The sequence below is a fragment of the Stegostoma tigrinum genome, chromosome 6, assembly GCF_030684315.1.
Source record: "Stegostoma tigrinum isolate sSteTig4 chromosome 6, sSteTig4.hap1, whole genome shotgun sequence".
Classification (NCBI taxonomy): domain Eukaryota; kingdom Metazoa; phylum Chordata; class Chondrichthyes; order Orectolobiformes; family Stegostomatidae; genus Stegostoma; species Stegostoma tigrinum.
Genome location: NC_081359.1, coordinates 61,680,540 through 61,706,538, shown reverse-complemented (window position 1 = coordinate 61,706,538; position 25,999 = coordinate 61,680,540). Strand labels below are relative to the sequence as shown.

At 41.1% G+C, this 25,999-nt stretch overlaps 1 protein-coding gene across 2 annotated transcripts in view; it reads left to right on the top strand.

The window, feature by feature from the left end:
* The window catches only part of mfsd9 (major facilitator superfamily domain containing 9), a 38,303-nt gene extending 13,377 nt beyond the window's left edge, over positions 1–24,926 (top strand). The window contains exons 2-6 of one of the 2 annotated variants that reach the window (XM_048532844.2): positions 5,235–5,278; positions 6,649–6,757; positions 16,451–16,580; positions 18,287–18,496; positions 20,323–24,926. In XM_048532844.2, the coding sequence (XP_048388801.1) occupies positions 6,674–6,757; positions 16,451–16,580; positions 18,287–18,496; positions 20,323–21,137 (1,239 nt within the window). In that variant the 5' untranslated portion in view covers positions 5,235–5,278; positions 6,649–6,673 and the 3' untranslated portion in view covers positions 21,138–24,926. The remainder of the gene's footprint in view (positions 1–5,234; positions 5,279–6,648; positions 6,758–16,450; positions 16,581–18,286; positions 18,497–20,322) is intronic. The other variant, XM_048532843.2, reaches the window with a different exon arrangement.
* Positions 24,927–25,999: the final 1,073 nt, after the last annotated feature.

Sequence of the window (25,999 nt, the reverse complement as noted above, 5' to 3'; positions counted from 1 at the left end):
TCAATAGTCCAAGTAAAACAGGAGCGGAATTGGCCATGGCTCTTCCTGCTTTTCAGTGACTTTGTATTTTTGAGTAGGTTACTTAGCAGTTCCGCACTGAGCTTAGTTATAGAACATAGAACATAGAACAATACAGCGCAGAACAGCCCCTTCGGCCCTCGATGTTGCGCTGACCTGTGAACTAATCTAAGCCCCTCCCCCTGCACTATCCCATCATCATCCATATGCTTATCGGAGGACTGTTTAAATGCGCCTAATGTGGCTGAGTTAACTACATTGGCAGGCAGGGCGTTCCACGCCCTTACCACTCTGAATAAAGAACCTGCCTCTGACATCTGTCTTAAATCTATCACCCCTCAATTTGTAGCTACGCCCCCTTGTACAAGCTGAAGTCATCATCTTCGGAAAAAGACTCTCACTGTCCACCCTATCTAATCCTCTGATCATCTTGTATGTCTCTATTAAATCCCCTCTTAGACTCCTTCTCTCCAATGAGAACAGACCCACGTCCCTCAGCCTTTCTTCATAGGGCCTGCGCTCCAGACCAGGCAACGTCCTGGTAAATCTCCTCTGCACCTTTTCCAATGCTCCCGCATCCTTCCTGTAATGGGGCGACCAGAACTGCACGCAATATTCCAAATGAGGCCGCACTAGTGTTTTGTACAGTTGTAGCATGACATCTCGGCTCTGGAACTCAATCCCTCTACCAATAAACCCTAAAACACCGTAAGTGTTCTTAACAGCACTATCAACCTGGGTGGCAACTTTCAGGGATCTATGTTCATGGATACCAAGATCCCTCTGCACATCCACACTACCAAGAATCTTTCCATTGACCTGGTATTCTGCCTTCCTATTATTCCTCCCAAAGTGAATCACCTCACATTTATCCATATTAAACTCCATTTTCCCACCTTTCAGCCCAATTCTGCAGTTTATTCAAGTCTCCCTGCAACCTGCAACATTCTTCCACACTGTCCACCACTCCACCGACTTTAGTGTCATCTGCAAACTTACTAACCCATCCACCAATGCCTGTGTCCAAGTCATTTATATGACACCCTTCAAGTTAAAATGAGTAGCTAATTCTCACTTTTGAGGTTTAAATATGCACTTTGGTGAGGTACTAGGGAGCTAAGATGAACCAAGAAACAATACAGTTTCCGCACTCAGAAAAAAATTAGCAAAGAAAAGTTATTGAAAATGTAACTGAACAGATCAACTGGCTTTGAAATCTGTTTTATTCATTGTCACTATTTTGAGTGTCATATGTGTATATTTAGATGTATGGAGAAAAAGTATATTTCCAGCTAGTAACTTGATTATTGCTGTCTATCCAAATAGTCATAATAGGCTTTAGTTCAGGTAGTATTGTTGTTACTTTGATTTTGGTGTTCTTGCACATTGCTTGGAATCAAGGTTGGTCAGCTGTAATTGAAGTCTACTTTTGACTTGGTTTGAAATTCTGTAGCAATGACAACAGCTTTATGTTGGGAATTTTTAATACTTATCTCCTGGGAATTACTCCAATTTCTTGTCTTCAGTGAGGTAATATTCCAATTGTGTGAAATTCCACTTGATACTTCCTGAGTGTTTGTTAATGTTGTGCTGCTGAGACTTTTTTTCAGTTTTAAATATAAATTTTAGTTAATTTTTTTTCTAAGAGTCATTGGGTCTGATTTTTAATTCTGAATAAACAAATGTGTTTTGAATAAGTGAAAATTGTGTCAGTGCAACTACATGGGGAATTCTTCCTCTTTTTTTTTCTTGGCAATTCCTTTTCTGTAGGAATTTGTAACATGCAACCTTTGTACATTTTGTTCAGCCTTTGATCATCATAGAATCCCTACAGTGTGGAAACAGGCCCTTCGGCCCAACAAGTCCACACCAACCCTCAGAGCATCCAATTCAGACTGAGCCCCCTAATATACACATCCCCTAATATACACATCCGTGAACACTATGGGTAGTGTAGCGTGGCCAATCCACCTAGCCTGTACATCGTTTGGACAGTGGGAGGAAACCGAAGCACCTGGGGGAAACCCACATAGACATGGGGAAAATGTGCAAACTCCACACAGACAGTCACCTGAGGGTGGAATCGAACCCGGGTCTCTGGTGCTGGGAGGTAGCTGCGCTAACCACTGAGCCATCTTGCCGCCCCTAAATTAGCACAATAAAACTTGTATGATGGGAGCTAGAATGTGCCAGAAAATATTTGGTCCTAATCTCTGCTATACTTGTTAAAGAACATCTATCATCTTTCCTAATTTTAATCCATTTAACTTGTTTATATATAAGACATATTTATGGTATTGATTGATCTTAAGCTACTGTTAAATGTTGTGATTTTACTGGGAAGAAAGAGGGATGAATTTTAAACCCCAAGTTGGACACACAGTTAAAAGAATGGATGTTTGCAGCACTTGTGAAGCAATATTTAAATGCTTGCAAGTAACCTAATTGCCAAAAGGGGGATTTAATCCATGCAGAAGGATAGTAATTACAGCAATTAATTTGTTTAAAGATATTTAAGTAGTATTTCATTGAAAGGCTCCCATTGTACGCTGACAGTTTCTGTGCCTGGGAGGCCTAGGTTCAAGTCCGATCTGTTCCAAAGGTGTGTAGTACAATGTCTGAGTAGGTTGATTTGAAAATATCTCAAATCCCATTGAATAAGTGCCTTTTGGCATAATGGCCCAACTCCAGGCCTGACGATCCAGCTTCCAGACCCATCTGGCCCAGATACATGTGATAACAGATGTGATAACAAATAGCTATAATTTCACTGACCTTTTAAACGAAATGATTTTTAACGAGGATTACCTAGAGCTCAACAGTAGCTTAACGGTTGCAAGAAAGATTGAATGGCAGGCCGAATTGTTTAAATCTGTTCTGCTCTTATATTAAACGGTCTACGATTATGTTTTGTTTCAATCATTCATGGGATGAGGGCGTCCTAATTTCCCAGAGGACAGTTAAAAGTCAACCACATTGCTGTGAGTCTGGAGTCAAAATAGACCAGTCTAGGTGAGAATGACAGAGATAATGGGAACTGCAGATGCTGGAGAATCCAAGATAATAAAATGTGAGGCTGGATGAACACAGCAGGCCAAGCAGCATCTCAGGAGCACAAAAGCTGACGTTTTGGGCCTAGACCCTTCATCAGAGAGGGGGATGGGGTGAGGGTTCTGGAATAAATAGGGAGAGAGGGGGAGGCGGACCGAAGATGGAGAGAAAAGAAGATAGTTGGAGAGAGTATAGGTGGGGAGGTAGGGAGGGGATAGGTCAGTCCAGGGAAGACGGACAGGTCAAGGAGGTGGGATGAGGTTAGTAGGTAGGAGATGGAGGTGCAGTTTGGGGTGGGAGGAAGGGATGGGTGAGAGGAAGAACAGGTTAGGGAAGCAGAGACAGGTTGGACTGGTTTTGGGATGCAGTGGGTGGAGGGGAAGAGCTGGGCTGGTTGTGTGGTGCAGTGGGGGGAGGGGACGAACTGGGCTGGTTTAGGGATGCAGTTGGGGAAGGGGAGATTTTGAAACTGGTGAAGTCCACATTAATACCATTAGGCTGCAGGGTTCCCAGGCGGAATATGAGTTGCTGTTCCTGCAACCTTCGGGTGGCATCATTGTGGCACTGCAGGAGGCCCATGACGGACATGTCATCTAAAGAATGGGAGGGGGAGTGGAAATGGTTTGCGACTGGGAGGTGCAGTTGTTTGTTGCGAACCGAGCGGAGGTGTTCTGCAAAGCGGTCTCCAAGCCTCCGCTTGGTTTCCCCAATGTAGAGGAAGCCACACCGGGTATAGTGGATGCAGTATACCACATTGGCAGATGTGCAGGTTCACCTCTGCTTAATGTGGAATGTCATCTTGGGGCCTGGGATAGGGGTGAGGGAGGAGGTGTGGGGGCAAGTGTAGCATTTCCTGCGGTTGCAGGGGAAGGTGCCGGGTGTGGTGGGGTTGGAGGGCAGTGTGGAGCGAACAAGAGAGTCACAGAGAGAGTGGTCTCTCCAGAAAGCAGACAGGGGTGGGGATGGAAAAATGTCTTGGGTGGTGGGGGCAGATTGTAGATGGCGGAAGTGTCGGAGGATGATGCATTGTATCCGGAGGTTGGTGGGGTGGTGTGTGCGAACGAGGGGGATCCTCTTAGGGCGGTTGTGGCGGGGGCGGGGTGTGAGGGATGTGTTGCGGGAATTGCGGGAGACGCGGTCAAGGGCGTTCTCGATCACTGTGGGGTTGAAAAGTTGCAGTCCTTGAAGAACTTGGACATCTGGGATGTGCGGGAGTGGAATGTCTTATCGTGGGAGCAGATGCGGCGGAGGCGGAGGAATTGGGAATAGGGGATGGAATTTTTGCAGGAGGGTGGGTGGGAGGAGGTGTATTCTAGGTAGCTGTGAGAATGACAGTTTCTTTCCCTAAAGGCCATGAGTGAATGAGTTGGGTTTTTCTGACAATTGACAATGGATTCATGGTCATCATAAGGCTCTTAATTCCCAATTTTTATTGAACTCAAATTCCACCATCTGCCATGGTGGGATGCGAACCGAGGTCCTCAAAATATTACCCGGGTCTTTGGATTAGTCAAGTGATAGTCCCATAGGTAAGTGCTTTGTAGGTCACGTGGAGCAAGTATGTTTCCTCCAGGCCTTGAAGCTACCCTGTTAAATTCCATGTTCAAAACCACAGTCAACTCCTCCACCAACTCCAATATTCCATGGTCTGACCGATATCTGATCTCTGTGACGCCCACCTAATCTTAAATGTTTTAGATTCCATATGCTCCTTGTCTACCTGAACTAACTCCACAGAGGCCACTATCCTATCAACAAGTCTCCCTTTATTTACAAGTAGAAAGCCCTGACTCTGGTACAGCCTCTTCAGAACCAGCTCTCAGAGTGAACAGAACCTGTGACGCTCCGCTCCTGTTGCTTTTTGTCAGACAGGGCGCCCTGTTTGGATCATATTAACAGCCCCAGTCAGGGAACTCATTTTCTATGAGGAGCGCCTGGGTGATCTCATTACAATTGCTACATTCCAAACTCTTAAATTAGCCTGGAAACATTTCAAAAAATTATGTCAAATCCCGCTTCTAACTGCAATAGGGCTTCAACATCCCAGCGGCCTTGCTCCTAATTCCCACTTTCTTACCTCGTAGTTATTAGGGTTTGACAATAGCCATCAACAGCCAAGTAATAGTATATCGCATTAAAACTGAGTGGATGCATTTTTATTACAGGTTCTGTATATGGATTGCTGCAGCTGCTTTCCAGTACTGTAATTGTAAGTATCATATATCAGTTATTTTTATAGGTTTTAAAATAGTGATAGCCATTTTGGAGAATTTGAACAATTTTGTCTTCTCAGTCAAACAAAACTTTCCATACAAAGTTGATTTTATTATTCATTAAGTCAAATGTCTTTTCCTTGCCATATCGCTTCTCCCTTTTCCTAAGGTTGCGAATGGTTTTGAAAGCCCTTAATATCTCACCAAATGATAATTACGTATTTATGTGGAAGTATCACCAACCTGTTAAATGTTCATGTTCAGTTCAATCATGGCCCAACCTGCATGCGTAGAGGTGACTGGTTAGTGTTAAAAGTAAACCTTGGCTGAATATAAACCTGTTGTTGCAAGTTGAATGCTTTCCTCATGGTTGCCGGATAGCCTGGCATAGTCCACAGAGTGACCTTGGCATAGTACTGCTCAGTGTTGCACTGTACCATGCCACAGTCTCAGTACATGTGTGCTTTGAAGAACTCTGTGTAGAATTATAAAGTGGCATTCTATTCACTAAGCTCTTTTTGATTTTGAACATTTTTGTTCACAAGTAACAAAACATTGCTCAAAACACCAATGAATCAGCCCATTAATATAAATTTTATATGAAATCCACAAGCTACCATAGGACTGCATTGGAGCCTGTGCTGTAATTGTGACTTTTCACAATATTTGAAAATGATATTACTGATCATAATATAATGTTATTTGTTTCAAGCAAATGAGAATAAATCATAGTGTTGATGTCCAGAAACATCAGCTGGTACACCAATTATTCACATCTTTGTGCTAGAATGTCAGAATTTGTTTTGGTTATATTTCAGACATATTTCATTTAGTATGTTTTCACCCAATATTTCGTGCAATTAGATTATTCATTGAGTTTCTCGTGGCTGCAACTGTGTTTACCAGAGCAAAACTGTAGTTTTTGAATTCCTTCAAGGAAGAAATGCATGTCGTGAACATATTAATTCATCAGGAATCGATAACACCACATGTTCTGTCTCTTTGTGGTGTGTCAGCAAGCAGCTGTTTGAAGCAATGTTTGAAATTTGTCCCGCTGAAATAAATCATTTGATTCAGTGTGACACGTATCCTTAAATAGAATAGAACTGATTTCCAATTGGGAATGAGAATAAAACCGCTGCTACGCTTAAAGCTAAAGTAACTGTAAATTTGGGAAAGAATTGCTTTCAAAATGTCACGCTATTATCGGAATTAATGTGCACTGTTCTATAAAAGGAACATAGGTGCAGGAATAGGCCATTCAGCTTGTTGGGCCACCCTACTATTCAATGTGATCATAACTAAACATCCACTTCAATTCCTTTTCCTCTCACTATTGTTATTCACCTTTGCCATCGGTGTTTAGAGCTGTCGATCTGTAAACATACTGAATGACTGATTGTCCACAACCATCCATGGTAGAGAATTCTAAGGATTCACAACCGAGTGCAAAGAAATTTCTCCTCATCTTGGTCGTAAGTGGCTTTCCGCTTATTTTAAATTATCCTAGACCCTCCATACCTGGGGAAACATATTATGCTGTATTTTGTAGATTTCGATGAGATCGCCTCTCATTTTTCAAAATTCTACAGAATGCAAACCCACTTTCCCTAATGCCTGTAAATAAGTCTGTCCCAACCATCCCAGGAATAATTCTGGTGAACGTCGATTATACTTGACAGTAATATTTTTTCGGACATAAGGAAACCAGAACCACATACTGTACTGTACATACAGTCTAACCAAGTTCTTATACAACTGGAGTAAGAGTTTGCTACTTCTGTTCTCAAATCCTCTAATGATGAAGCCAACTTTCCATCGCCTGCTGCACCTGCACGTTAACCTTAAGTGATTTATTAATGGGAAGATGCCAGCTCACCTTGTGCGTCTACATTTTTTAATCCCTTAGTATTTAACGAATATCCTGCATCTGTTCTTCCTTCCAAAGTGGAAAACTTCACTTTTTCCACATTATCTTCTTTCCCACACACTCAATGTCTGTCCAATCCTCTTCAAGCAGCTCTGCATCTTCGCTGTATTAGATATTTCCATCTAGTTTTATGCCATCAAAAAACTTGAAAATTTGGTTGTAAATCATTGATATAAGTTATGAACACCTGCAGCCAAAATATTGACCCTTTCAATACACCACTAGACACCACCTGCCTGTCACAATGACTTGTTTATTCCTACTCTTGTTTTCTCCCTGTGAGGTCAATCATTAATCCCCACCAGTACATTACCTCCTATTCCATTTAATTTTGCTAAGCAACCTGATGTAGAGGGCCTTATCAAAAGCATTCTAAAAATTTTAATCCTCCCCAGTGGTCCCCAGATGCCAGTATCCAGCAATTCTGTTCGCTGCATGTGATATTAAGAAAAATCTGAAAACAATGAATGCTACAAGGGCAATGAGTCCTGACAATATTCCAACAAAGATATTGAGCACTACTAGCCAAACTGTTCCATTACCTAACAATGTGGAAAACTGCCAAGATATGTCCTATTCACAATAAAGCAAGACAATTCTAACCTTGTCAGCTACCACCTCATCAGTCTACTCCTGATCATCAGTAAAATGATGGAAAGTGTCATCGACAGTGCTATCAAGTAGCACATGCTCAGCAGTAACCTGCTCAGTGATGCCCAGAGGGCCACTCAGCTGCTGATCTAATTACAGCCTCGTTTCAAATATGGACGAAAATGCTGAACATGTCTCCACCCTCAAAACATGAAATGCCATTTTATAACAAATGTATTTAAGACAAAGTTAGTAACATTTAAGTGACAAACAAAATGCAGAACTCCCAGCTATTCCTTCTTGATCCCACCGGATTATTAATGACTATTGAACTTTCCTGGTCACATTCTTAAATTTGCAACAATTTACATTTGGGATAATGCATCAACAATCCCATTTTCTTTACCAGAAATATATACAATTTTTATGTTAAACTGCTGCAGATTTAAACTCACTCTGAGCTATCATGGACCCTTACTTCATTCCACAAATCTCAGGAGATCATGGTCCATTAAAACAAACTGCTGCCTGAATGCTCCTCATGTCAACTCATATGCACTTAGAATTACCCTCCTCACCTCATCATAATCCCTAGAATATTCCTTTGATGGGGATGCATCAATTTCTTGTGCTTTATCAATTAATTTGCATTGGCATGTTCGGATCTGCGTTTGGCCACCTCATTTGTGTTGCTATCTTCTCAAATGACATGGAAAATGCTTCCACATCCTTTTCTTCAAACTTTGGCAAATCCTGTGCAACCCTAAACATTTCCTGTCTAAATCGTGGGTTATGACTGGAACCATCCTCTTCCATGTTTTCCAAAACATCAGGTTTATTTTGTGGAAAATGCTGGGGTAATTTAAATTCCTATTCTTTCTCTCCTACACTTTTTCTCCCTTTGGGAATTCCATCTCCCATTATCCCATTTCCATTTTCCCGAATTGCAACTCATAGGATCATTCAGGCCATTTAGCCGTCAAATCTGTTCGACCGTTCAATGTGCTCGTAGCCAATCTGTGGTCTAGCTCCATATACCTGCCTTTGACCCATATCCCTTAATACCCTTGCTTAACAAAAATGTATCAATTGCCGATTTTAAATAAACTGATTCTGCCATTTGTGGAAGAGTTTTCCCAATATCTGCCACCCTTTGCGTTAGGAATGTTTTCTAAACTATCTCCTGAACTTAATTCTCAGACAATGCCCCTTGGTTCTCGAACCGTCAACCAGTGGAAATAATTTATCTTGATCTACCCGGTCTTTCCTTGAAGTTAATGTTAATGACTTGAAGACTTCGATCTGATCACCCCTTAACCTCCTACATTCAGAGAACTTGAGCTTCATCGATGTATCCGATGTACTATCTGTACCACTTGGCCCCTGTTTTTCCACTAAACCCAACTGTTTCATTACTTAATCTATAATGTTTGCCTTCTTAGCTTTTTATGGCAACTTTATTTCCAATCTGCTGGCTAATCTGCTAGTTTCCCTGTAGTCTAACCCTGTAACTGTAGAAGGGAAACATCTGACAAGTTCAAAAACCTTTAAAGGATTTCTTAAATCTGGTTACAAACCTGATGTCTGATTATTAGGTCCAAGTACTAAAGTCCAATTTCAGACCTGCATTGTCTGCATTTCAAGATCCAGGACTCGAGCCCACAATAATGCTACAACATGGAGACAGATGACCAAACCAAATCAACCTTTCTACCTCTGTATTCGTAACACAATAAAATTAAAACTTTCAAAGACCCTCACTAGTTACATCAATGGTTGCTAACCGGACTTTTTAATAATCAATCTCAGACTTTGACACTGTTTTTGAATATTGAACAGAAGGTTAGCAATTTAGTAGAGATATAATAACTTTGGTGGAGAAAAAAAATTAAACAACACAGTAATCTAATTAATGTCTATGCATTAACTCAGAAACATTTGTTTTCAGCTCTCACTCGCACAAAAGACAAACAGATGATCAAACACAGTTAAAGGATGAGTTAAAAAAAGACAAAACTGGTTAGATTACTGAAATGTTTTTAGTGATGTGTTGTTTCATTGGCATTGATGTGGACCGTTTTTTTGAGATGTTGATCAGAGTCACCTTTTCATTTCACTCAGCTAAAGGTGATAATACTTCTAACTCAGCAACCACTCTTGAAGCTTCCAAAAACTGTCAAGGGAGGTTAAACAGGGAGTTTCATCGCCGGCCAAAACCCTTCTCCCCAGAAAACACAGTACCAAATAAATTCCAACTCTGCTCCTCTCCCTGACAGATTAACTACCTTTTCCCATGGCCTCATTCACCATTTAACATATGCCATCTGTTTGAATATAGGTCTCTCCCAGACTTGCTGAAACCAGTTCCCAGGTACTAACGTTGTTAATAGCTAAATTATACTATCTGTTTAAATGCATTGCTCTTCCCATGTCTATTGGAACCCTTTTAATGAAGAATCAGCCTGCAATTTAACTTCCAGGCTGGCCTCACAAACAAGCAAAAACTTGTTTGGTTTATACTTTTCCTTTTAACGCAAGCTGCTTTCGCAAAGTCCAAAGCTCATCTTCAGCTCACACTTTCAAGTTCACAGCTTCAAACTAAATTGATAAAAGAATGAAAATAAAAGTAATGAAAAACCATCCACATAATTGAAAAGTCTTTGGATTTTTGAGCTTTGGACTTTGCGGAAAACAGCTTGCATTAAAAGGAAAAGAATAAACCAAACAACCAAAAATCAATTATGTGGATGACAGCCTCTGGCTGATCACCTTTCTCCAAGAACCCCCTGCAGAAGCTTTGTGACATCTTTCAACTTGGAACTGAGGAAGTAACACACCATCTTGGAGTCATAGCAACTGCTCTGCCCAAGAACACATGAAATTACAGAGAGTTGTGAATATAGCCCAGTTCATCGTACAACCCAGCCTCCCATCTATTGACCCATTCTATACTTCTCACTGCCTTGGAAAAGCAGCCAATATAATCAACGACCGCCCCCACTCTGGTTACAGAAGTTTGAAAACACATATCAATAAATTAAAGAACAGCTTTTTCCCACAGTTATCGGACTTCTCAACAGACCTCTCAATATTATAGTTGATTTATCTCTGCACGTTCTCTGAAGCTGTAATACTGCACTCTGCATTCTGATCTATTACCCTGATGTACTAATGTAACGTATGATCTGCCTGAATAGCACACAAAACAATACATTTCACTATATCTTAGTATATGTGACAATAATAAATCAAATCAAAATCAGAATTTGATTGGCACTCAGCCCATTAGAAGGTACAAATTGCCAAGTGTGAACTCTTCCCTAGGCCATTTTCCCAGTGTTAAAATGTTAGTGGGGTCGAGAGGTGGGGTTGGTTGGTCATGGCAGTGTTACCAGCCTATTTGCAATTTTTAATTAGTTAAACTCTGCTGGGGCTTGTGATTGGAGCTTGGCAAAGCTTTGCTAATCTTCCTTCTGGTTCCCTACAGGCAAGGTGGGGCGGGTGACTGAGATCTGTTTAGTTGCTTACTTGTACAGCCTCAACGCAAAGCTCTGGGCAGAATTGCAGACAGACCTCTATGGGTGCAAAAGCAGCTGTACACAGTCTTATAGAGGGGCTGTCCCTATATCTTTCAATCCACCACATTCTCTCACATCCCCAAATCCCCTATGGTGTCCTGATTATTATCTTCACTGGCATTGATTGTTGACAGGCCTGAAGCCTGTATGTTGTAGAGTTTTGGAGCACTATGCTGACTCTTCGGTCATGTTTTGTTTTTATTGGGCCATGGGGCAGCACAGTGACCCAGTGGTTAGCACTCCTGCCTTACATTGCCAGGGACCTAGGTTTGATTCCACTCTCGGGCGACTGTGTGGAGTTTGCACGTTTTCTCCGGGTGCTCCAGTTTCCTCCTACAGACCATAGGTGTGCAGGTTAGGTGGATTGGCCATGTCAAGTTGCCGATCGTGTCCAGGGATACATAGTCTAGTCTGATTAGCCATGGGAAATGCGGGGATATGGAGATGGGATTGGGGAAGGTGGGTTGGAGTGGGTCTGGTTGGGATGATCTTTGGAGTGTCGGGGTGGACTTGATGGGCTGAATGGCCTCCTTCCACACTGTAGGGATTCTGTGACTCTATGGATTCCTTCTAATAAGTATATGGTAGATGGTTGCAAAGGAGTTGAAATCCCACAGCACAGGTGAAACATGGAGGTAGAAGCCTCCTACTTATTGCCACTTACTACACCCCCTCAGCCATTTTTTTATATCACGTGGTGTGAATTGATTTTGATTTAGGTCTGGCATGCTGGGGACCTCTGGTTGAGGCGAGGATGGATTGTCCATTCAGGATTTCTGGTTGAGGATGGATGCCATTACGTCAGAAAACTGGTAGATCTGGTCACAGGCAAAATAACCCTTTAATGCAACATTGTTTATATTTTACTTCTGAGTTCTGACCATTGTCAGGAGAAGATGTGCGGCTTCCCTGGTTGTGAACAGAAAAATGGATTTTGTATCCACTCTGACAGTGATGTATTAGAGCACTTTCAGGGTCAGTCCAAGCTTTTAAACAGTTTTTGGGGATTTATATCAAGTCAAAGTTTTGGTTTCTTTCTTCAATCTTGCCTTTTATTTCTGCATTAGTTTTTTTTAAATATCTGAACTGGTACTGGAAAATGGTGACTTTGTATACTTTTCACTGTACTCCTGTATTCCTGTACTTTAATACTCATGACAATAAATCTAATTCTAATTCTAACCTTGTAAACCAGTTTCATATCCATTCAAGCCTTTATGCTCAGTGGAGAATGTTCTTGGTCCTGGATTACAGATAGTGTTTCAAAGCTCCTGCACCATACCCCAAATATTTGCTGTTATCAGACCTTTCTTTTTAAGTTTATCTCATTTGGAACTTTAGTTGAATTAACGAAGGTTACAGTCGAATTTGATTCAGCCATTCGATCTCATTTGAGTGTGCATCATGTACTGCTCTTTTGTAAGTTTTGAAATTACTAGGGTATTCATTGACCTCTATATTAAGACTAGTATTTACTTTTTCTTCCCCTTAGTATCTTCAAGGAAGATCATTGCTTTATTTGCTGGTTCTTTAATTTCTTGGATGATGATCTTTGGTGGCTTTTCCCTCTGCTTTTGAGGATAAAAATTCCTTGGAGTGACATTCTGATCAAAATGATTGAATTTCCCAAATTCATGTGATTTAGCAGTGCATTCTTTGAGCTGCTGGGCCTTTTTCCCAACTTAGTGACAACACGACAAGCTGATATCTGGCATGCTGTCTCGATCTTCCCTGGGTGCTATTCAGACAAACTTGCATTTCTGTAGCCAAAGGATTTGTTTCTGTCCCCTTTAAGACTTGCTTCTGTTTTTGGATCTCAGCCTGCCTCGACCATTGACATTAGGTCTGCTTAGATTATACGAAGTCCAAGAGAGTTTTGTCAAAACCTCTGACCACTGTGCTGTCCCTGAGTTGTCTTTTAGCATTGTGTAATTGTGGATGTGAGTTTGCTCGCTGAGCTGGAAGGTTAGTTTTCAGACGTTTCGTCACCATTCTAGGTAACATCATCAGTGAGCCTCCAACGAAGTGATGGTGCTATGCCCGGCTTTCTATTTATCTGGTTAGGTTTCCTTGGGTTGGTGATGTCGTTTCCTGTGTTGGTGATGTCATTTCCTGTTCTTTTTCTCAGGGGATGGTAGATTGGTTCCAAGTCAATGTGTTTGTTGATGGAATTCTGGTTGGAATGCCATGCTTCTAGGAATTCTCATGCGTGTCTCTGTTTGGCTTGTCCTAGGATGGATGTGTTGTCCCAAGCAAAGTGGTGTCCTTCCTCATCTGTATGTAAGGATACGAGTGATAGTGGGTCATGTCGTTTTGTGGCTAGTTGATGTTCATGTGTCCTGGTAGCTAGCTTTCTGCCTGTCTGTCCAATGTAGTGTTTGTCACAGTTCTTGCAAGGTATTTTGTACATGGCATTCGTTTTGCTTGTTGTCAGTATAGGGTCTTTTAAGTTCATTAGCTGCTGTTTTAGTGTGTTTGTGGGTTTGTGTGGGTTTGAGTGGGTTTGTGTGATGCCTCTTGGCATCAGGGTAGACCACAAACCCACCAACACACTAAAACAGCAGCTAATGAACTTAAAAGACCCTATACAGACAACAAGCAAAACGAGCGTCATCTACAAAATACCTTGCAAGAACTGTGACAAACACTACATTGGACAAACAGGCAGAAAGCTAGCCACCAGGATACACGAACATCAACTAGCCACAAAACGACATGACCCACTATCACTCGTATCCTTACATACACATGAGGAAGGACACCACTTTGATTGGGACAACACATCCATCCTAGGACAAGCCAAACAGAGACACGCACGAGAATTCCTAGAAGCATGGCATTCCAACTGGAACTCCATCAACAAACACATTGATTTGGAGCCAATCTACCATCCCCTGAGAAAAAGAACAGGAAATGACATCACCAACCCAAGGAAACCTAAACAGATAAATAGAAAGCGGGACATAACACCAGCGCTTCGTCGGAGGCTCACTGATGATGTTACCTAGAATGGTGACGAAATGTCTGAAAACTAACCTTCCAGCTCAGCGAGCAAACTCACATCCAGAACATCAACCTGAGCTACAAATCTTCTCAAAATTGTGTAATTGTAATTATTGCCCAACAGTCGAGATCATAATAAAGCAGTCAGTGTCTTTCCCAGACATTTGCTTAACGCTGTGTAAAAACTAAAGAATCAAAAGCACTGATTAGGTGCTCCTCATAGGCCTCCTCAGCTTGCCCACAATGGCGCCCACTACATGCAGCAATATATTGACCCAATCTTTTGATTCCTGTCATTTCAATAATATGTAAATAACTTTCTCTGATTTTGTCATTTTTGTTTTACTTGTTGTGGTTATGCAATGTTTTCAAATGCTTTTGGAAGTGGCAAGGTGGAATCCAGGTCTGCACGTTGCACTGAATTTTCTTTCTGCAATGCTACTTTGCTAGTCACTGGATGGTGTCTGTCTTCCGAGGTTTTCCCTGGATGTTTATCAGGAGCTGATCTTGAGGTTTCACTGGCTGTACTGACTGTGCTGCCCTCTTGTCTTTAATGAGAACAGTTTCTCCCTATCGACTCTGCTCAGACCCTTCATGAACTTGAATACTTCCCTCAAATTTCCTGTTAACCTTTATTCACCAAAGAGAGCAGTCCCAACTTCACTAATCCATCTACGTAACAAAAGTTTATTGGATTATTCTCGTGAACCTTTATTGTACCTTTTCAGTTGCCTTCACGCCCTTACCAAAATGTGATGCCCAGAACTGAATGCAGTACTCCAGTTGAGTCTGAACCAGTGTTCTGCACAGGTTTAGCATAACCTTCTTTTGATTCATACTTTAAATTATCTAACTCTATATGGAGGCTGTGAATGTCAGAAGCAACAGACTCCGGTTGTGTAGCTTTTGTTTAAGAAGTGCTGTAATTTCGTCTGAGCAACATGGTGTACAATCTAAAGTTTGCCCAATATGGGATGGAACTAATCATATATATGGCTTTCTATTTTTAGAACTAAATTGGCAAACAAGGTAGCGCTGCATCTTTATTCATTCAAGGAATGAAGACATTAATGCCTAGGCCAGTGTTTATTCCCTATCCCTAATTACCCTGAGGGCAGTTAAGAGTCAACCGCATTGCTTACAACTGGCAAAATGTTTCTACTGATGCAAAAATTATGATAGAATTGCCAACTGCTGTTTTTGTTGACTGTTCCATTTCAGTGTTTTTAGCATAGCCATTCTGCTTTTAGATAATGAAAACTCTCGGTGAACCAGCAGAGGGCTCCAATTATCTAGGTTTGGCACACTGTTGTCTTCGGTCTAATGGAACCATAATCTTTATACTTGTATTAGAGAGATGAAGGTGAATTGCTGAAAAATATATTTAGGACACTTTTTGTTAACCATTGCCAGCTAAGAAATTTGGACAGTAATACTTTTGTTGTTCCTACTTAGTGTTCCTATAAAGTGCTGCCATCTTTTCTCCATGATGACACAAAGAGCTCCTTTCTTAGTTTATCTATTCATGGGTTCTGGGCATCATCGGCTAGGCAACATCCAATTGCCTATCCCTCCTTATCCTTGAGAAGTTGGTAATGATATTCCTTTTTGAACCGATGCAGTCCATGTGGTGATAGGAAGGGATTTACAGAATGTTGACCCAATGACAGTGAATGAACAGTGATACAGTTTCAAGTCAGGGTATCCTGTGGTGTTCGCACTCATTTGCTGCCCTGTGTCCTTCTAGGTGGCAGACACCACAGATTAGGAGTATTGGTAAATTAAGGAGTATTGGTGAGTTACTAATGTGCATCTTGTGGATGTTATACATTGCTGCCATTGTGTGTTAGTGGTGGAAGATGATAGATTCTGTCTTAAGGATATGTCATTGACTGACATTTGTATAGCATGAACTCCTACCAGTGAAATAGCCATACAGTGATTTTGGCAACAGGAGTTTGGATTCTTTACTGTGTGAAGCCATATCCAAAGTTGGATATCATCATGGTTAAAGTAAGGGATAGTAATTAAAATTACAAGCAGTTAAACTTTTTTCTTTTGTCTAGGGTTCTTGGAGCGATGTTGCAGGAAGACAGAAAGTATTATTAATTACACTCGTACTTTGTGGATTTAGCTACGGTCTACTTGGCATCTCTAGTAGCATCCCTTTGCTAATACTGGCTAGGATTCCCACTGGTAAGCATATAACCTGAACAGTTTGAAAATAGCACTTGACTTATTAACCTACAAGTGAGTCTCACTACCTTTAGGGTGGGAGGAAGAGTGTTTTTGAGCTGCCTGCTTCTGTAAAAAATGTTTTTAATGTCTATTTTGTAGCACCTTGTGATAGGAATGAGATTCGTTTTCAATTAGACGTCATGCATTCATTTTATGCATTGCACATTGCTTGTGATTTTTCTGCAGATGTGAATTTCATTCATCTTTAATCAGTGAGTCTTGTTATATAGTCTTGTTTTTCAACTGAAAACTAATGATTCTTTTGGGATAAAAATTCTGAAACTTTAATGCCAATGAAGCACTTTTGAAATATAGTCACTATTGTAATTTAAGCTAATTTTCCCACAGTAAGCTATGGTACCCAGAGCTGTACTGCCCAGATGTGATCTGACTTATGTATGTGATCTGATTTATATAGCTGTAGCAAAGCTTCCTCCTCTTTATATTCTGGCTATTTATGAAGGGTAGGATTCCATTCGATTTTGTAATTTTTTGTACTTCTACATTTTAGTGGCATGTGTACGTGGACCTCGACACATTTTTGCACTTCCGTCGTTATTGTCAATTAATTAGCATTTTCTAATATGCTCAGAGAAAGGTGAGATACTTGCCAAGCCCCTGACTTGCAGTTGAATGCTGATAATTGGTTGGATTTGATCTGCTTTTTTGGGGGAACAAGACATAGCTAGATGATTTCCACCTGGTCAGATAGCTGCAAGTTTTGTGAGCTGTACTGGAAGAGCTGGAGTTGATTGAAAGCAAGTAGTCATAGTGCCAGAGGAGAAAGATGCCAGATAGATGATTGTTTAACTTGAGGTTCACTATGCTGCAGGTGAGGGACAAGATTGAAAAGTGGGATCTTTATAGTAACCTCAGCTGGTACGAGAATTGAACCTGTGCTATTGGTATCTCTCTGTGTTGCAAACCAGCCACCTGAGCTAACCATACCTTGATAATTCTAAACTGAAAGAAAGCTAATGGTTTTCAGCATTTGCTCTCTCAGATCATAGAACTTTCGCAATACAAACAAGCTCTCATTATCTGTCCAGGAGGAACCCCAGCCATCTGCTCTCTGACACATTTAAAAGCTTAACTCCAGAAAGTCTGACAAGTCAATTATTAAATAGCTTCATACACACAGACCAAGGCCCACATTGCCATTTGTTCAAAATTCAAACTCATAAAACAAATTAAACAAGTACATTTAAATTACACCCCTTTCATCACACTGTCCTCTTGATGATCTAGAATCATATTGTTTCAAAAAACTGAGATGATAATATCAGACTTTATTAAGCCACTGCATCTCTTAGAAATGAAAAAGCTAATAGGTAATTTTGAATAATAGTCTACATTCAGTTATTGGTTATTCTTCCTTTCTTCAGTTTTTGAGGTAATTGTATTTAATTTAGCTTCTTGTGTTTAAGATGCATGAAGGAAGTAACAAAAGTGATTAATAATTACAAGAATATTCACTGTGTTCTATGCATTAAAATATGTTGCATTATTTTGTTTGGGTTCCCAAGTCACACTTCACCCAGCAGTGTTGCTGGGTCTCGGGTGATGTGTTCGAGGCAAAAATTATCAAGTGTTATAGACTGTGTATGCATTAATATCTCCTTGTTTTACATTTTCTTTAATTGATTTTTGTTTTGTACTTTCAGGTATTTTCAAACACACTCAATCCATCTCGAAAGCTCTTCTGTCAGACCTGATTCCTGAATACGAACGCCCCAATGTAATGGGGAGGTTTAGTGCAGCTTCTAGTGTGGGTTTCATTCTGGGCCCTGTACTTAGTGGATATCTGGTTGAGCTAGATGGCGGCTTCTACACCACTTCCTTCATTTGCAGTTTCATTTTCTTTGTAAATGCAGGTATGTCCCCTCTACAGAATATGGGTACGTTCATTGAGTGTTAGATTCCCTACAGTGTGGAAACAGGCCCTTTGGCCCAATAAGTCCACACCGCCCCTTGAAGCATCCCACCCGTGCTCGTTAGTAAGTCTGGCTCTCAGGTCAATCATCAACATTCCTCCCTCTTGCTGTGGGTCTATGTAGGGAATTTGCTGGCACATTGGCCAAGCTTCCACAATCAACTGTATCGATATAGAACAATACAGCGCAGAACAGCCCCTTCGGCCCTCGATGTTGCGCCAACCTGTGAACTAATCTAAGCCCCTCCCCCTACACTATCACATCATTATCCATATGCTTATCCAAGGACTGTTTAAATGCCCCTAATGTGGCTGAGTTAACTACATTGGCAGGCAGGGCGTATGTGTAAATAAAAGATTATGAACCTGGCTGATGGGAATACTGGACAAGTCTGATCCAGAGTGAAACTTGGTTCAGCAAAACAAACATTTTTTTTTCCCCTTTGTATTTGACACGAAGGACATAGTCACAGGAGGCTGTCAATGTATTTTTACAAAAACAATGTCAAAGTTTATTAAACCAAAAGAGAGAGACAACCTATTTTACATTTGATGAGAACTATTGGAAGGATTTCATTACAAACATCAGAAGGAAAGATGCATCCCTTTTCATCCAACAATGCTCTTAAAGACATTCAAGCCTCAATGAAGAGTAGCCCATATCACCATAAAAGCTTCTTGCTTAGCTGTAATCTGTTTTCTATCAACAGTTCATTCAAATATGATACATTTCTTATAACAATATCAATACAAACAGGATATACTGGCTGTCAGTTTTCTAATAGCCGAAAGCAGACATTAGTTTTGAAGTAATAAATCCTCCTTTTAGTGAAATATTAAGAACTGCCAATGCTCGAGTCAGTGATAACACAGTGTGGAGCTGGAGGAACACAGCAGGCCAGGCAGCATCAGAGGAACAGGAAAGTTGACGTTTCGGGTCGGGACCCTTCTTCAGAGAAAAAAGTCACTTTTATCTTGGGGTGGCACGGTGGCTCAGTGGTTAGCACCGCAGCCTCACAGCACCAGGGACCCGGGTTCAGTTCCCACCTCAGGCGACTGTCTATGTGGAGTTTGCACATTCTCCCCGTGTCGCGTGAGTTTCCTCTGGGTGCTCCGGTTTCCTCCCACAGTCCAAAGATGTGCAGGTTAAGTGGATTGGCCATGCTAAATTGCCCATTAGTGTTCAGGGGTGGGTGAGTTATAGGGGGATAGGTCTGGGTGGGATGCTTCAAGGGGCGGTGTGGGCTTCTTGGGCCGAAGGGCCTGTTTCCACACTGTAGGGTATCTAATCTAATCGTAAGGTTCAGCTCCATCACTCCAGCTTCATCATTGATTTCCAGGCAGTGTTTCACTCAACCAAATCAATACTAGGATCCAGATGATCCAGAACATTCTCAAAGCAACTGTTGACAGACTGAAACTGCTCCCACAGTAACTTACTTTGATTTCATCAATGTTTGACTCAGAGTAAGCCTGAGCCATCAAGCCTTTGTTGACTGCTTGATTTTGAGCATTCCATCTTGTCACCTAATCTGTTATCAAGCTTTATTCTTGGAATCTCAGAGATGTTCCCTGCCTTGACCTTGTCTTGCCTTGACCTTCCTGTAATGTTCACTCCTTGTCCACCAACCTGTATTGTGGTCTCCAACCCCAAGAGGTATTGAGGGAATGCTGTAGACATATACATTGTAGTTAAATACCGTTAACAGAGATTTTATTGCATTGTGTAGTGTAGATTTTCTGTTTAACAATGTTTTACTATTACAGGTGTTGTCTGGACGTTGCCTTACAAAGCAAGGTTGTATACTCCAACAAAAGAACTGCACTTAACAACAGAAGTGAATTGTGAGACTGAGTGTGCTACTTTACAAAAAGAAAAAGTTAAAAATCATTCTACAAAGTCAGTGATTACAACAGCCAATGGAGTAGCAAGACACAAAACATCAAATTCTGTCTGGAGTCAGTGTACGTTGGTGGGACACAATATAAAAGGACTAATTCATTCTAATCTATGGGATGTTTTTCTGGTAAGGTTCCTTATGGCTCTAGCTAACCTTCTGTACTACAGCAATTTTTATCTTGCTGTTGAAGAAAGATTTAACGCACCACCCAGACTAATAGGATATCTCATCAGCTATGGTGGAATAATTGGAGCTCTATCAGGTTTGATAGCTGGCTCTGTCATTGGACTCTATAATCGCAAAGTGATCTTACTGCTGTTACATTCAGGCATCCTCACATGTTGCACGATGGTGATGTACTCTGTTGCATCGTCAATACAGGTAGTTCTACTGTGCTCAACTGTTTTGGGGTTCTCAACCACTATTGGCCGTGTGTGCATCACCGACATGGAACTGAGCCAAGGTGGGCAACAGGCCAGAGGTACTATGATAGGAGCCGGACAATCAGTCACAGCTGTTGCACGTATACTTGCCCCGTTGTTTTCTGGGATTGTTCAAGAATTCAGTGTGTGCGGTCCACCAAGACTCGGTGCTGCCTTAGCTTTACTCGCCGTCCTCCTTATGGCCTCTATACATTCGAAACTCAATAAAACCACAGACGCCAAATCGAAACTACATTAAGGAATTGCAGAACTTATCATGAAGTAATGTGACTTTTTTGATGAAATATATCAAAAAAAAATATAATATTGTGTTTACTTTCTAAAATTGGATGATCATTTTATTAGACCCCTCGTCGGAATTTTTTTTTTCTCTGAAGAAGGGTCTAGGCCCGAAACGTCAGCTTTCCTGCTCCAATGATGCTGCTTGACCTGCTGTGTTCATCCAGCTCTACACCTTGTTATCTCAGATTCTCCAGCATCTGCAGTTCCTACCATCTCTGATCATTTTATTCCATGTTTTCCTTGATATGAAGTGTTTTCTCTTTGTTGCACTGTACTTCCATAGATGTTAGTGTCTCTCTGCTACCTGTTGGGTAGGAGTTTTGATGACAAATGCCAGCAAGCAGTGTACCCATGATGGGAAGAACAGATAATCCCAAATAAAAGCAAAGTGCTGGAGAAATTCAGCAGGCCTGGCAGCACCTGTGGACAGAGAAACAGAGTTTCTAGTCCAACGTGATTCTTCTTCAATTTGTTCAAATCCTGGCCACATGTTCTTCACCATTGTCCACCTCACTGCCAAGTTCCACTTTAATTTGGTCAGAGATGGGGATGCTTGCTGATTTTACCCTGTGTAAACTGCACAAGGCCTGTTTTGGTGTCTTAGTTATTGCTTTATCTCATCAGAAAACTCAGCAGAGACCTAGGAATCAAACTGTTTATGTCATGACTTTAGTGGCTAAATTGCACACTGCATAGATCCTCTGAGTCACTCATCAGAAGGGAGATTCCCCCACAAACAGTCCAAAGACACACACGCAATGAGAGGTGTGGGGGTGGACAAAGCGAAATGCCTGCTCAGGTGCTCCAGCACCTTGAGCCAGGTGTTTAAATAAAAGATTAAAGCAAAAAAAACCTTCCAGCCCATAATCCTCAGCTCCTCCACACACTTTTCGATCTTTATTCATGCCAAACTATGCCACACCTTGATCCTACCTACTCCTGTAGCCCTTTACAGTCCCTGTGTGAACGTATTGCCAAGCACCCTCTGCCATCATACTGCCTGCCAATTCACCCAGTATTAACAATGGGCAGACTACGTACTGAAAATAAATAATATTCTTGAGCATCCATTTATGAAAAAGTTTTTAAAAACTGATCAATAATAACTTTCACTTTATTTAACTTCCCTTAACCCTTATGAAAATAGGTATTTGTGTTTAATAAAATCTCAGATCATATACTTTGTAAGCACATAGATCTGTCAAACTATGAACTAGCTGGCATACCATTGTGATAATGATTAGTCTTGAATCCAGTCATACGGCATTAATCGTCTAATGAAGATCGTCTGGTTTATGTCAAAAGATAGTGCTTACTATTTCACTTCACTTCAGACAGTTCTTCAAATATTTACAGAGAAGATTTAAATCTCTTGATAACTTACTTGAGAACACCCTTCACAGCAACAATTAGCTTGGCAACTCCAACAAATTTGTTTAATATTTATCCAAAGGACGCTGACCCTCTCCGAAAGGACACCTGACTCCTCCCAATAGTGTCTTGGAGCTATATCCAAAAGAATTCTGTACCTCTCCTGAAGGGTATCCTACTTCTCCAAAGAACTCTGGTAAATTCAGCCCTTTTCCTGACACATCTGAAGTAAACCAGTCATGTTTTGGACATGCTTCAAAAGAAAACGGGCTCTGATTGAAGATAGCTGCACTTTAACGTGTGCATTTACATGTATGAACCATAAGTGTGCAAAGTACAACCTACCACAGCCTGGCTTCAGGGCTGGGACAACTGGATTCATGCCTCTGATGCTATTTTCATTAAGCCAGGGATCTATCCATTTGCAAAACTTCTGTACTTATTCTGGTTACCTAATAACCAAGCCAACACTTCTATCACTTGTATCACTTCTATGAGTCAGTGTATGCATGTGGATGACAGATAAAGACATTCAAAGAGCTTCTGACAGTCAGCTTATAATTGAAAAATGTGTATGAAGGGAAGATACTCAAGCACCCATTGCTTGCAAAACTATATCTCAGCAAGAGTCATTGCCCTTAGTAGACAGAAATTTGCACAATGAATATTTATTACCGTATGATATATTTGAATTTTGTGTTGTCTGTACTTCATGTATTTATAAAATGTAAACAACCGTGTTAGTTTTATGTTGTAACATATGTATGAGAAATACACTTATTGTGCTAACACCATCTTTCTAAACTGAAGAACAAACTTTCATTCAAAGCATTTGTTAATCATTGGGTTAGTCTTTTTGAGAAGAGTAATCGCAGTTGTATAAATAGGTGGTTCTTTTGGTGATGTTTTCCAAGGTATAACCCACTTTACAAATCTTACTTTATATCTTCTGATTTTCATTGTCTCTCCTCACTATCTCTTCAACCACACAACATCTCAATTAACTATGTTTACCATCCCAATTCTGGCCTTGCTGTTGTATAGTTGCTCAGCCCTGCTAACACTGGGCCTAAGACATTGGTACCTACCCAAGCAAACATTCCCTCCCTTAACCCCAATATTTCCTGAGATTTGACCTTCTGCTTGCTCACGCCTAAACTGCTCATTGTGATTATCTTTTGCTGCTGCCCTGTCCACACCTGTGTAATGTTTCTCCAGATTGTTTATCCATCTCTGACAAAATTGTAACTGATTTTTTTTTTAACAGTCCATGAGAACTTTGTTTCCTTGTCCTGTCATCACCAGAAACTTTCTCCCTATTGGTCTCACACCTTACTACTTACTTCACCTTAGACCACGCTGGCTCAGTGGTTAGTGCCAGGGACCCGGTTCGATTCCAGTCTCGGGCACCTGTGTGTCTGGAGTTTGCACATTCTCTCTCCCTGTCTGAATAAGCACCCTCTGGGTGCTCTGGTTTCCTCCCACAGTGGCAAGATGTGCAGATTAAGTGGATTGGCCATGCTAAATTGCCTATAGTGTCTAGGGTGGAAAATGCAGGGTGGGGCAGGTGGTAGGTCTGGGTGGGATGCTCTTCAGGGGGTTGGTGTGGACTCAATGGGCTGATGGCCTGCGTCCACTCTGTAGGGATTCTATGATATATCCCTCTACCTTGAGCAAACCCATCTTGCCACCATTGTTATAGAGTTAAAGAGCCATACAGCATGGAAACAAACCCTTCCATTCAACCAGACCATTGCCAAACATCATCCCAAAATAAACCAGTCCTGCTTGCCTGCTCCTGGCCCATATCCCTCTAAACCTTTCTTATTCATGTACTTATCTAGGTGTCTTTTAAACGTTGTAACCCTGCAATACCACTTCCTCAGGAAATTCATTACACAAATTCACTACCCACTGTATTAAAAAAAATTACCCCCTGTGTTTCTTAAATTACTCTTCTCTAACCTTAAAAATATGCTCCCAAGCCTTGAAATCCCACATCCTAGGGAAAAGACTCCTACCATTAATCCTATCATGATTCTATAAACCTCTGTAAGGTCACCTCTCAACCTCCTGCATCCTGTAACCTTCTTCCTTCACCCCTCAGTTTCCAAGACAACTGCAGCTCTCTATGTTCCCATGCTGTCTGTATTTCTGACTCCACTCTCTGTACATTACCCCTTTTCTTTCTGCCCCCTCCACCACCATATCATAATTCCATCAGATCCATTTTAGTCACTGATCAAGTCATATCACACTTGTTCTGGCCAATGTTTTGTCCTGCAATCAGTATCATAATCACGCTATAGAGATAGTTGGAACTGCCAATGCTGGAGAATCTGAGATAAAATGGTGTGAAGCTGGATGAACACAGCAGGCCAAGCAGCATCAGAGGAGCAGGAAAGCTGACGTTTCGAGTGCTGACCGAAACGTCAGCTTTCCTGCTCCTCTGATGCTGCTTGGCCTGCTGCGTTCAGCCAGCTTCACACCTTGTTATCTCGTAATCAACCTATTTGGTCATTATCACATTGCAATACATAAATGTACAGTGTCGCTACATTCCCTGTATTGGAGGAGTGGTGTTGCTGATCAGCTCAGTTGACCAGACAGATAACACATTGGATCAAATTAATATCCACAGCACAGTTCAATCCCTGTTCTGGCTGTGGTAGATTCAAGGCTTGTCTTCCTCACCTATCGAATGAAAACTATACTATTTTGCTGTGGTCATGAGCAGCATTGTATAAATCTAAGGCATTCATTTTGTATCTTAAATTATCTATCACATCTGTAATAGATGAAAAACACTCTTCCCTTAAATTATAAAGGATCATAGTTGTTTTTGATTTAGTTTGTTTTAAAAGTTAAAATGTTTTCAAAATAACTGTTTTGGCGCATAACTAAAGGTTACACTGGAAATTTACCACAATTTTTACTGCAATCCTTCAAGCAGAAAGATAGACCACCTGTTCAAGTATTTTCATTCTGAGGATAGTCAGTCAACAACGTGGCAAGTGAAGTGTAGAGTGCATCACTTGAGATCATTCAATTTGTTAATACGTGTAGATCTGTTTTTATTTTATAGAAGTATCAACTGTTGACGTTCAGAAAAACATGGGTATAAACTTGCACAAGGAAAGCAATATTAATACGTAGGGGCAGCTAGCAATTGGCTGAGTAAATGGCATGTTAGCAAGACAACCTGAGCACAAAAATGTGGAAGTTATGCTACAGTTCATACGGAGCTTTGGTGACAACTGAAGTGTTGTGTGCGGCTTAGGTCTCTACTTATAAAAGCATATCATTGCCTTGGAGGAGGTAGAGTAGAGGTTCACTAAGTTCATTCCTGATGTGAAATATTGCCCTCTGATGATAAACCGAGCAAGTTGGGCGATCTATGGACTTCGAAGGTTTGAAACTTTACCTCATTGAAACATGCAAGCTTCT